This window comes from Rhinoderma darwinii, chromosome 3, assembly GCF_050947455.1.
Source record: "Rhinoderma darwinii isolate aRhiDar2 chromosome 3, aRhiDar2.hap1, whole genome shotgun sequence".
NCBI classification, from domain to species: domain Eukaryota; kingdom Metazoa; phylum Chordata; class Amphibia; order Anura; family Rhinodermatidae; genus Rhinoderma; species Rhinoderma darwinii.
Genome location: NC_134689.1, coordinates 398,361,559 through 398,374,891, shown reverse-complemented (window position 1 = coordinate 398,374,891; position 13,333 = coordinate 398,361,559). Strand labels below are relative to the sequence as shown.

Here is a 13,333-nt window from a genome sequence, read left to right as displayed (position 1 = left end):
ATTGGTATTATGTTTTTGGGGGGTGGGACAAATCATACTTCTTTATAGACCCTAGCAACGCCATTGGGACCCACGCATCTGAGCAACAAGCAGGGGGCCTCCAGTTGCTCTGGGGCCCATAAGACGCCTCTGTGTGCACTGTGTGTGTATCAGTGATGGTGAATACTAGTAATAGAGGCCCCGGACGTGTGATAATAAAATGTGTATGAGCTGGGTGACAAGATGTGATGCAGCCTACACAGTTTGAGTCTTTCAGGTGAATGCACAGAGATCTCACTGTATAAAAATAACCCAGGTGTATAAGATCATCTCACAAAAATAGATGCTCTCCCTCTCCTCCTGTGTAGGCATCTATGAATAGAGAGGAGACAGCGAGGAGGGGGACGGAGCAGATCTGAACAAAGCCGCACAAATACACTATAATGACTGCAGGAAAGAGGCTCCTGTCAGAGGTTGTGCCTGCATGCAGGTGCAGAGACAAATATATCACACCGAACCCTGCAGCTTCTGCTAGAAAAGTCACCAACTCCCATAACCCTGTCTCATCATTATACATACAACAAAAATGGCGCAATAACACAAAAAAATACGGTATTCAATACATGAGCCACATTTATGAATGCACTGCACCATTTTTTTTATATGTACCACTATTGCAAGTACACTGAATGGCCATTTTATTAGACCTGGCCCTTTCACAAACGGAGCTTCCCTGTGTGGAAATTAGACACGTGACCCCGAAGTGTAGCATAAAATCAAATGATCAAATTTTCCGTGGATCGTTTTCAGTGTGAACCCACATTAGAATGGGAAAATGTAACGATCTAAGCGACTTGGAGCGAGGCATGCTATCGGTGCTAGAGAAGCCAGGATTAGTATTTCGAAAACAGCAAACCTTCTCATGTAACAGTGTTAAGAGTATACCGGGAATGGTGTAGAGGAAAAACATCTAGCGAAAGGGGATCCTGTAGACGTTAACAACTTGTTGATGAAAGGGGTCAGAGGAGGATGTCACAAATCTTACAGGTGCTGCACAGTCAAGCAAATTGCAGCCGAATACAATGCTGGTGTCCAATTAACATGTCCGAAGACGCAACTCGTAATTCCTTAACACGGATGGTCTGAAACAGCAAACAAGAAAGGCAAGACTCCAGTGGGCAAAACAGCCCAAAAATTATACCACTGAGCTGTGGAAAAACATCGCCTGGTCAGATAAATCAAGATTTCTGTGGCACCCTACTGATGGGAGGGTCAGAATTTGGCAAAATCAGCATGAATCGCTGAACCCTTCCTGTCAGATGTTAACAGTTCAGGCTGGTGGAGGTGGAGTAATGGTGCGGGGAATGTTTTCCCGTACACCCTAGGTCCTCTGATACTTGTCGAAGGACATGTGAACATCAGGGCTTATCACGCTGTAAATGACAGGTTACAGCGAGATTACGCTTGCTCTGCTGTAAGTACCACAGAAACGTTAACGAAGTGCCGGGATTGTGAATAGACATCCCATCCTGGAAGGAATGTCTATTCACTGTCTAAACACTTCAGTAACGTTAATGTGTCAGTATAAGACAGCACATACTGATCTAGCAGGATCCTTATGTGCAGAGTACATGAATGGAGAGAAGTGTATGATGCTGTACAACGCCCACTTGGTCTAAAGTAAAAACACGCCCAGTTGGGCATTAAGAAATTCATTAGCATAAAGCTAAAATCGATAATAACGTGGTAAAAATAGATTGTTTTTAAAAGCACTGCTGTCACCTACATTACAGCGCCCATCTCCTTATGTAGGAGATAGGGCATGTCACAAAGGGTCTGTGGACCCACTGGGCCGTACCACCTTGGCGGTAAGGCAGCTGGCCAACAGGGCGCAGGTGAAAGACTATAGTCCGTATAGGTACCTGTGGCAGCTCAGACAGCAGCAGGGCAGGCTCAGCTGGGACTAGGCAGCAGGCAGACGTCAGGCGAGGTGAAGCAGGTCAGACGTGGATACAGCACGACACGACTTTGGCACAGCATAGTGCTCGACCAGGAAGGTATGGACTGCTAGGAACAGGAACTGGAACAGGTACAGGAACAGGTACAGGTAATACACTAGGAGGCCATCACATAGACAGACAAGGAATACACAACAAAGCTCAGGCGTGGGTGGATGGGGCTGGGACCTTCTTATAGCCCAGGGTGCTCTGAAGCAATCAGCTCAACTACCAACATGCGTGCGCTCTGGCAGCTCAAGTCTGGACTGAGCTTGCGAGCGCACCCTGGTGGTCACTGTGGAACAGGACGGCCGTATATGCAGAGAAGGGCGTCGACTGGATGGAAGGAGTTCGTGGTCAGCGACCACGGATGTTACAGTATCCCCCCTCTTACGCCCCCTCCTCTTGGGACCAGAATGAGAGTGAAACCTCTTAATGTGGGTAGGAGCATTGAGATTCTCTTCTGGCTCACAGGACCTCTCATCTGGGCCAAACCCCTTCCAATCTACTAAATAAAAGGTTCTTCCTCTTACTTTTTTAATGTCCAGGATCTCCTTAACCTCGAAGGTGTCTGAAGGACCGCTGGAGGCAACTGTAGGGCAAGGAGTCTTGGTAAAGCGGTTCAGAACCACCGGTTTCAGGAGGGAGACATGGAAGGAGTTGTGGATCTTGAGGGTAGGAGGCAGCCGAAGCTTGTAGGTGACAGGGTTGATCTGCTGTAGGATCTCAAAGGGTCCGAGGAACCTGGGAGCAAATTTGTATGATGGCACCCTCAGTCGAATATTCCTGGAGGGCAGCCAGGCCTTCGAAAATCGATCCACCACCACCCAGACAGTACTGCATACAACAGACCGAGGCAGGTCAGTGATAAAGTCCATAGCTATATGCTGCCAGGGAACATTGGGCACAGGCAATGGCTGGAGCAGACCAGCAGGTCTGGAGAGAGAGACCTTGTTGGCTGCACATACAGAACAGGAAGAAACAAAGTCCATAATGTCCTTGGGCAGCGTGGGCCACCAGAAATGATGAGCAATCAGATCCCGAGTCTTACGGGTCCCCGCGTGACCTGCCACTCTAGAGGAGTGTCCCCAGCGGAGGATTCTTCCACGGTCAGCCAGGCGCACAACTGCAGGGGATTGACAGAGACCATGCAAGATGGATTAATGATGTTCTGTGGAATCTCCATGGTGTCTTCTGTCTCAAAAGACCTGGACAAGGCATCGGCCCTCACATTCTTGTCGGCTGGGCGAAAATGGAGCTCAAACTGGAACCTGGTAAAGAACAGCGAGCATCTGGCCTGACGAGTGTTCAGCCTTTGGGCCATCTGGAGGTAGGTCAGATTCTTGTGGTCTGTAAAAATCAGGATGGGATGAGCTGCACCCTCTAGTAGATGTCTCCACTCCTCCAGAGCCAATTTGATGGCCAGTAACTCCCGATCCCCAATCGAGTAGTTGCGTTCTGCAGAAGAGAAGAGCTCAGAAAAATATCCACATACCATAGACTTGCCCTTGGAGCCTATCCAACGAGAACTGCAGAGAGACATCCGGATGATGGAGGATAGAGGCTGACGTGAAGACACTCTTCAGGCTATTGAATGCGGACTCTGCCTCAGGAGTCCACACCTTGGCGTTCATGCCCTTCTTATTGAGGTTAGAGATAGGAGAAGTCAGTGAGGAGAAGTTTGGAATAAACTGTCTGTAAAAATTGGTGAATCCCAGAAAGCGCTGTATGGTCCTCAAGCTTTGAGGGCGTGGCCATTCCAGGACAGACTTTACCTTTTCAGGATCCATCTCGAGACCTTGATTCGAGATTATATAGCCCAGGAAGGGTAGAGCATCTTTTTCAAACGTGCACTTTTCCAACTTAGCGTACAGACGATTCTCCCTTAACCGCAGCAAAACTTGACGGACATGTCTCTGATGCGTCATAGGATCTGGAGAAATAATCAAGATGTCATCAAGGTAGACTACTACACAAACATAGAGGAGGTCACGGAAAATGTCATTAATAAACTCCCGGAAGACCGCGGGAGCATTACACAGGACGAAGGGCATTACTAGATATTCATAGTGTCCATCACAGGTGTTAAATGCAGCCTTAAATTTATTACCCTGGCGAATTCGGACTAGGTTGGAAGCACCACGCAGGTCTAGTTTGGAAAAAATCTTGGCACCACGTATACGATCAAACAGTTCTGAGATCAGTGGCAACAGATATTTATTTTTCGCAGTGATCTGGTTGACACTTCGGTAGTCAATACAAGGACAAAGAGAACCATCCTTCTTTTTGACGAAGAAGAACCCGGCTCTTGCCGCGGAGGAAGACTTCCGTATGTAGCCCCTCTCCAAGTTCTCTTTCACATAGGCGGACATGGACAGAGTCTCTGGCAAGGAAAGAGGATATACCCTACCACGAGGAAGGGATGCGCCAGGAATCAGTTCGATAGGGCAGTCATACGCCCGATGTGGAGGCAATGTCTCCACCTCCCTCTTGCTGAAGACGTCCGAAAATGCAGCATAATGACTCGGCAATCCTGCCAATGACCGAAGCAGCAAAGGCTGAGCCGAACGAATCTGCACCAGGCATCCGCTTTGAAACTCAGGGCCACACTGGAGAACCTCTCCAGAATTCCAGTCCAGGACTGGGGCATGTAGTCGGAGCCAAGGCAGGCCCAGCAACACCGGGTCTACGGCTTTGGACAGGACATACAACGACAGGAGTTTGGAGTGAAGAGCTCCCACTTGGAGCCTTAGTGGCTTGGTCACAGCTATAACTGGGTCTGGCAGAGGTGGTCCATTCACTGATGCAACCGTCAATGGCCTCTCCAGGGGGTGGTGGGTAATTGAAGAAGATCCACCAGGTCTCTACAGATGAAATTGGCAGCGGATCCAGAGTCCAGATACGCAGAGACCTGATGTGTTCTCTCGCCGGACACTATGGTCACTGGTATAGACAATTTAGACAGAAGTCCTTTCTTACCCAAGGTTGCCTCTCCTAGCAACCCTAGGCTTTGGGATCTTTGGGGACACAGGCGCACAAGATGGCCACCGAGGCCGCAATATAGACAGGGTCCCGAAGTGAGTCTGCGTTGTCTCTCCTGGGTGGATAGCTTACACTGGTCCATCATCACAGACTCCTTAGGAGGATCGACATCTGAGGACGGCAGGGGTTGCTGCACAGTAGGGACCAGACTAGGAAGGCCTCCCTCCCGACGAACCTCTTGTAGGCGTTCTCGGATCCGCATATCAATCTGGGCGGACAGAAGGATGAGGTCATCCAGGGTAGATGGCAGGTCTCGAGCGGCAAGCTCGTACTTAATTTTAGGAGACAGTCCATGCCAGAATGCAGCCACCAGGGCCTCAGTGTTCCATAACAGTTCTCCCGCCAAGGTACAGAAGTGGATGGCGTACTCACTCACGGAGGTGTCTTCTTGGTGTAGTTTAATCAAGGAAGCCGCTGCAGATGAGACTCGTCCAGGCTCCTCAAACACCATGCGAAAAGTCCGGAGGAAGCCCTGGATGTCACGGATCTCTGGTCCTTGTCTCTCCCAGATAAAGTTTGCCCATGCAAGAGCCTTGCCAGTGAGGAGAGAGATGATGAAAGCGACCCTTGCACCGTCAGATGAAAATGTCCTAGTATACAGGCTGAAATGCATCTGGCACTGGTTCAAAAATCCATGACAGGTACCTGCGTCTCCATCATAGTGGTCCGGAAGTGGCAAAGAAAAACGTGGGTCGACACTGCCAGGAGGTGTAGTCTGAGGATCAACACTGCCAGGAGGTGTAGTAGGAGGAACGGCAGCTCGTGCCTCCTGCTGACGTACGAGAATGTTCAAAGCCTGGAGGAGTTGGTCCTGTCCAGACCGGAAGTCCAGCATATCCGCCGCATCTCCTGTGACATCGTCATGGTCTTGGATCAACCAGCGGGTTCCATGGCCTGACTGTCACGAAGGGTCTGTCGACCCACTGGGCCATACCAACTTGGCGGTAAGGCAGCTGGCCAACAGGGCGCAGGTGAAAGACTATAGTTTGGTACCTGTGGCAGCTCAGACAGCAGCAGGGGGGACTAGGCAGCAGGCAGACGTCAGGCAAGGTGAAGCAGGTCAGACGTGGATACAGCACGACACGACTTTGGCACAGCACAGTGCTCGACCAGGAAGGTATGGACTGCTAGGAACAGGAACTGGAACAGGTACAGGTACAGGTAACACACTAGGAGGCCATCACATAGACAGACAAGGAATACACAATAAAGCTCAGGCGTGGGAGGATGGGGCTGGGACATTCTTATAGCACAGGGTGCTCTGAAGCAATCAGCTCAACTACCAACATGCGTGCGCTCTGGCTTCTCAAGTCTGGACTGAGCTTGTGAGCGCTCCCTGGTGGTCACTGTGGAGCAGGACGGCCGTATATGCAGACATCTCTTGAGAGAAGGGCGTCGACTGGATGTAAGGAGTTCGTGGTCAGCGACCACGGACGTTACAGGGCACTTATAATGTGGTGACAGAGTCTCTTTAAGATGAAAGGCTAACACGCTACTAGATGAGTGTGTCTCTAACAAAGTGGCAATTCAGTATATATCTCCTCCAATAAGAATGCCACCAGTCATGTAACACCAAGAAAGTAATCGACAGGCTTGAGCTATTACAAAGTCTTAACTACAAGTCGACTTGTGGGACATTTATGAAGTCCCGCACAATTTAAAAAAAAGTAGTTGTCCTCTTTAGACAACTTATATTTATATAACATATTAGGGCACATATAGTTAATAAAGGTGGTTCTCCAATTGAGACCCACCCCCCCCACAACATTAACCAGAGAAGAGAGGGGTTGTCAAGAGTGGAGGACCTGGTGCAACTGTGCATTACATGGGTGGCCTGTTAACTTCCATGGAAAGAATGTACATTTTCATCAGGTGACAAGTCACTTGACCAGCATGAACAGCTGATAGCCAGGGGTCCCAGCAGCTAGTCACAGGGGACTTGCTTCATTAAAAATTGGTTGACCAAAATAGACAAACTTTCTAACATCTAATTTGTTCATGTTTGCAACATGTTTTAAGATGACAGAAGGTAGGGTCACCTATGTCATTGATACAACAACAGTACACAGTAATTTTTAGATTCGAGGCAGGCGTATTATAGGTAAAGACCTTCTGAAATTAGAGCTTGTCCTTCTCGAAAAGTCAAAAAGTCTACTAGTAGAGTTGTCATAGGAGTTCCGATGAGGCCTCAGACAAGGAGATGTTCTACATTTTTATACACAATTATATATACCTGCTTAAGCAAAATGTTTGGCCAAGTTGGTGCCACACGGCATATAAGAATCAACAAAGAACAAGATGGTATGACCAACCAAACTTGAAAGTTACCATAACAGGAGACTTCCATGGTTCCATAGAGGAGAGTGCAGGATCAAATTTCCAAGAAGATCATCGAGAAGGTGATGAAATGAAACAAGGAGTGGGAAGGTCCCACCAAGTGATGGACGAAAGGCAAAACCCACCTCAAGAAACTTGGTGTCAGATTGATAGACTGCCCTGCAGTGACAATACTCAATCATATCCCTTTTTAATAAAATTTTCTTAGGGATGGAATATGTATAGTCAAATACTTTTGTGCAAAAAAGACAAAAGTATAGTAGGTATGATACCTTTATTGGCTAACCATAAAAGTTCTATATGCGGCTTTCAGAGCACACAGGCTCCTTCTTCAGGCAATTTACAAATGAATGACTTCGAAAAAAGCACAACATTTAGGGATGGAACAAATTTGAGTTTTTGGAGCTGTGTGGAGATATTGAAGGGTGATTTTTCATACAGAAGGTCTTACATACGGATGAGGAGTTCATAATAGTGGCCTGAATTGGCAAGAAAATTAATGATGGAAAGTCTGAAGAATGGAGAAAGAAGAGCCAAGCAGGGAATCAATGGATGGACGAAATGGAAAACCAACTCAAGAAGGTTGGCATCAGAGTTGGAAGAGGATAGTGTGCGAAAAAGAGACAAAATATTGTTTGGTAGGCCAATGACCTCCAATGATGTCGAAGACCAATTATGAAATAATGAAGTACTATAATAATATATTATTATATATTATAATTATAAACCTACCAGTAATGACAGCTATCATATTTAAACTAGCACCAGAACTACCTGCCTTGCCCTGGTCAGGGCAGGGGCCACACATAGTTTGTACTGTAAAGAAAACACATGGCTTGGCACTGAAAATGGCATGATCAAGCCCGCAGTGATACTCATAGGTCAGATTACTCTGGTTTAAAGTGTTATTAAAAGACTCTTTGCTTGCAGACCGATTTTGCCTCGCTCCTCATTACGGGGAAAATAATGCTAATTAGTCCAAACAAAACTGTTCCATTTAAGTCGCTCATTTTGTCCTTCTTGTATAATTGTTGGCCCTTTGAAGCCATATTGTAAAGTAACAATTTGGTCTGTAATTGCTTTATTAGAATATCTAATGATTGTTGACTACCGGTTGAGTGCCGGCAGATTCACGTAATCTACTGACATTTTACTTACGCATGAAACAGAAGCCTTCTCAGGGGCCAATCCATTCATGGTGGCCACCCCTACATTCAAAAGTTTCACACGACTTTTATACATTCATGTATTGCCCATAAATGTTTATCTGTTAAAGCATGGTGGCACCATGGTCTACATTAACACATCAGTTCAACTCCAAATACCACTAAAAGTGCCCCCGAAGTTTGGCTAGCACACATATGCTACGCAGTTCCAGTCAGTAGTGAGGAGTTTAGGTCTTTTCAGTGAACCTCATTGACCACTTGTACTATTAGAGGATCAGGGTGTCACACATATACTCATTCAAATATAAGACAGTCTGAGTTGCACCCTCAAATCATCTTTTTAGGGCGTCCATGTAGTCAAATGGGCCACTAATTCTACTCTCAAGTTAAAAAAATCAATCCTAGAGTCAATTGTTTATTAAATTCTTTGTTCAGTGCTAAGATATATTTTGAAAAGTGAACTGACATGATCTGCCCAAGGTTACCCTTGATTGGGGTGTATTGGCAGTGCCACCATTTCTATTGCCATATCCCAGCTTTATTGCTAGAATCTTTGAGAACCATCAGCATTATCTTTAAGAAGAAATATCCTCATAATAGAAACAGCATGAACATTTTTACGCAATGTTTTCAGATCTGTGCCACATATTAATGAGAGACATGCCCAGCGATAAGCCTTGGGTCTAGAAAAGTCTTGGAAGGGTAAACAAAAGTGAACTGTATTGAAGGTGTGTTATTTACAAGGCTAATTAAGTGTGATAGTCACAAAAAAAATGGTTTACACCAAGAGTATAAGGGGGACCCATAGCGGTACCCAAATGGACTGTCCCATCCATCGGAGACTAGCTGTTAATTTGTGCATATCCTCTTCCTTAGGATTGTTAGAGCTTTAGGAGCTATGTATTTCTACAGAACATGCAATACCCTTCCCGGGCACTGGCACTTCATGGAAGTGTGGTGTAGCAATGGGTGCCACATTCACCTCCACAAGCAGAAGCACTTCTGGCTTACACTGAAGGGGGAAGCTATGCGACATGGTCTCTGACACGTGTAGATAAAGAGCCTCCATGTTTTCAGCCTCCTCATTGTTTTGCAATATACAGAATGAGCTATTATGAGTCATTTTGGATATTTTTTCCTTTATCATGTAGACCCAGGTGTAAGTCTGTACCACACAAAGCTTTCAATCTGTTTTTGTCTGTATATACAATGGTCTATGCCATGTTGGCAAGCGACATTATATCCTTGGCAGAAGTAAATGGACCTAGAAGCATTGGCTAAACTGCTGAGTTTCATCCCTTCTCCTTCCCAATGTCCTTCACTTCATCCTTGCTGCCGCTTTTTTCCCAGCGTCCACCTCTATTCTTTCACTCGGTATCTCACCCCTCCTCCACATCCTGCTGCACCTCATGATAGATTCCCCTTTATACCCATCTCTATGTCCCTTCCATCTTCCTCTTATTCCATCTACGTGACTCTGTTCCCCCTCCCAGCCTCACTCAATGTATCGTGGGGACAACCTCCGCCTACAAACTGCGCCTTACCATATTTCCCCCCCCCCCCCTCATCTCCCTGTCTTGCCTTCTCATCGGTGTCTCACAAATTTCTTCCTCATCAATCTGCTTCCATCTTGGGTATAAGTGCCTTCCTTCCGCTGTCTCTCTCCAAATCTCATTAGAGTCTCTATCATCCATCTCTCTGTCAATTGCACAGCCTCCGCATCTCCTCTATTTCAATGTAATCTCTATGTTCAATATCACCGCACGTAAACAGCATCTTCACATATTAATCCCTGCACGTAAACAGCATTTTCATATATGATTTTCTGCACTGGTCGGGAACATGAGACCCATGTGTCTTGGCCTGGTGTTATCCCTCGCGTAAAAATATACGATAATAAATAATATGTCCCCCCTTGGACTGCAGGTACTCTTACGCCATTCTCTTCAACTCGCTTTCCACTAACATAGAGTTAAATGACAAATTCAGCTCGGCTACATTTGTATGTGTACTGTCCGGGGATAATGTAGGGTTAGTGTATATGAATTATAGGGTGTGAAAACTGAACGTGCCAGACAGAGGATGGATTGTGTGACAGAGAAAGGACTAGGAAGGGACGGATAATGCAGAGAAAACAGGGAGGAGGAGGGAGAGAGGTTCTTTAGAGAATGGAGCCTTTGAAGAGGGATGCATGGCACAGACTCGGGCACTGGCAGTGTGTGACATAAGGTGGACTGTCACGGGCAGTGACTCAGGAAATGGGTGACAACCTATACTATTGATATAGGGTAGCATTTATGGAGCAGCCGCTCTTCTGTAAGATAGATAGATTAGATAGATAGATAGATAGATAGATAGATAGATAGATAGACAGATACGAGATAGATAGATAGATAGATAGATAGATAGATAGATAGATAGATAGATAGATAGATAGATACGAGATAGATAGATAGATAGATAGATAGATAGATAGATAGATAGATAGATAGATATGAGATAGATAGATATAAAATAGACAGATAAATATATAGATAGGTGATAGATATTATATAATGGGCACATGTGACATGTGTAGGAAAGCAGAAGTGTGTGGCATAAAACAGTATTATGCCAGGCTATATGTAACATAGGACAATATACATCAGGCAGCATGTGGGATGACATGTGGCAGGAGTAAGTGACATAGGGTAGGATGTTTCTGGAAGGCAGTAGTTCGAAAGTATTGTGTGACCCAAGACATAATAAAGTAAGAAGGGTAGATGGGGACACAGGGTCATATATATATATATATCATGGTGTGACGGTGTAGATAGATAAATAGATTGATATGAGAGAGATAAGATAGATAGATAGATAGATAGATAGATAGATAGATAGATAGATAGATAGATAGATAGATAGATAGATAGATAGATAGATAGATAGCACATGGCACAGTATATATATGTAATCCAGCGTGTGACACCAGGAACCATACACAATTCAGGACGTGACATTAAGCTCCATATATGCAGGTAGGAAGGGATGTGTGGCTGATAACATATTACATATAGTGAAGTGTGTGATATAGATATATATGTATACAGTAAGGAGTGTGTGGCACATACAGTACATCAAGCCGGTGTATAGTAGTATGGGACACAAGGAAGAGTATATAATACTGCATAATATATAAGACAGTATATATAGAGAGAGAGAGAGACAGAGAGTATAAAGCAATGTTTTATAGTGTGTGTCGGGCAGGTATAGATCCCAATCATGTATTAATCAAGATATGGATATATATCAGATATGGATAAATATTATAATAAGTGTTCCCTGTACATATCCTTCATACAGGCGTGCCTACACGCACACGCGTGCTCACACACCCAGTGACTGCCATGTCTCTTCTATTGTTCTCAAGAACCCCCACCCCCATGTTCCTGTAGGTACCAGCTGCAACTGGGCAGGGTGTTTGTGGTATCAGTCTGTGCAGTGTCTGCATTATTATACCCCATCTCACCCATCCCCTCCAAATATCTATCTATCTATCTATCTATCTATCTATCTATCTATCTATCTATCTATCTATCTATCTATCTATCTATCTATCTATCTCATATCTATCTATCTATCTATCTATCTATCTATCTATCTATCTATCTATCTATCTCATATCTATCTATCTATCTATCTATCCATCCATCCATCCATCCATCCATCCATCCATCCATCCATCCATCCATCCATCCATCCATCCATCCATCCATCCGTACCCTAGAGCACCAAGGACACACACAGCATACTTTTCACACACACACCCCCACTCTCCCTCCCCCATTTTCTGTCCTTCTCATTGCTGCATTGTAAGATGCATTCAAGTCCCAGATGGGACTCCCCTGGGATTTCTCTCTCCATCCCTCCACCTTTCGCTGCACCTTCTTCTTCCTCCTCCTCTGCTAGCAAAGTGCAAAAAAATAACCCTAGCAGCCTCCTTATTAACCCTTCCCTTCACCACATATTTTTTATATATATATTTTAAAAAAAAGATGGCGGTACTTACAGTCACCATGCTGAGGGAACGTAGGTTGGATCCTGTAGATTTTCGGTTGCGTCTCTCTTGCCTTCGGGTTCCTTTTCTCAGCGTTCTGGCGTCCGAGGTGCGCCTGCCCACCCCGCCGCTCCCTTGCCCCCTCCCGGCGGCCGTCACGGGATCGAGACAAGAAACCGGAGCGTGAATTTTCTTTTAAAAAAATCAAACACTATGAAAATTATTCCCCCAGCCTCTTCTAAAGGAAAAAAATTCCAAAAATATTTCAAAAAGATCCAAAAATAGATATATCTATAGATAGAAAAATGGTCTTGATGAGGCAGGAAAAAAAGTGCTGTGCAGGCCGTTTGGGGTGTGGGGGGGGGGGGGTCTTTGTCTGGAATGAAAAGGAAGGGGGGGGGTCACAAGATTTTGGAGACAGGGATTGAGAGAAAGGGAAGAGGGAAGAGTCTGATGTTATTCGTAATGTCTTAATCCCAAAGTAGCGTCACCTTAGTCTCCCTTCATGTGAACGTCTGATCCCCCTCTCCACATTTATATATGGCACTGAGGATGGTGCAGCTCTCTCCGTTATTGGCTGCGAGCTGGCAAGGGGGTGAGAAGAGAGGGAGGAAGGAGGAGGAGATGATGGATCTCTCCCTCCTCTCTTCTTGTGATTTTTTTTTTCCTCCTTTTCTTTGCTCCAGGCCCCCTGAGTAGAGGGATATAGAGGAGGGGACTGTCACACCTGCCAAGCTGCTCTTCTATGTCTCTATCCATCAGCTTTATAATTCAAT

The 13,333-nt window shown here is 45.5% G+C and overlaps 1 protein-coding gene across 5 annotated transcripts in view; it reads right to left on the bottom strand.

Annotated features, from left to right (window-relative positions):
* The window catches only part of ELAVL3 (ELAV like RNA binding protein 3), a 53,789-nt gene extending 40,712 nt beyond the window's left edge, over positions 1-13,077 (bottom strand). For all 5 annotated transcript variants that reach the window (XM_075859057.1, XM_075859059.1, XM_075859060.1 and 2 more), the window contains exon 1: positions 12,570-13,077. In XM_075859057.1, coding sequence (XP_075715172.1) covers positions 12,570-12,578 — 9 coding nt within the window. In that variant the 5' untranslated portion in view covers positions 12,579-13,077. The remainder of the gene's footprint in view (positions 1-12,569) is intronic.
* Between the last annotated feature and the right edge of the window lie 256 nt (positions 13,078-13,333).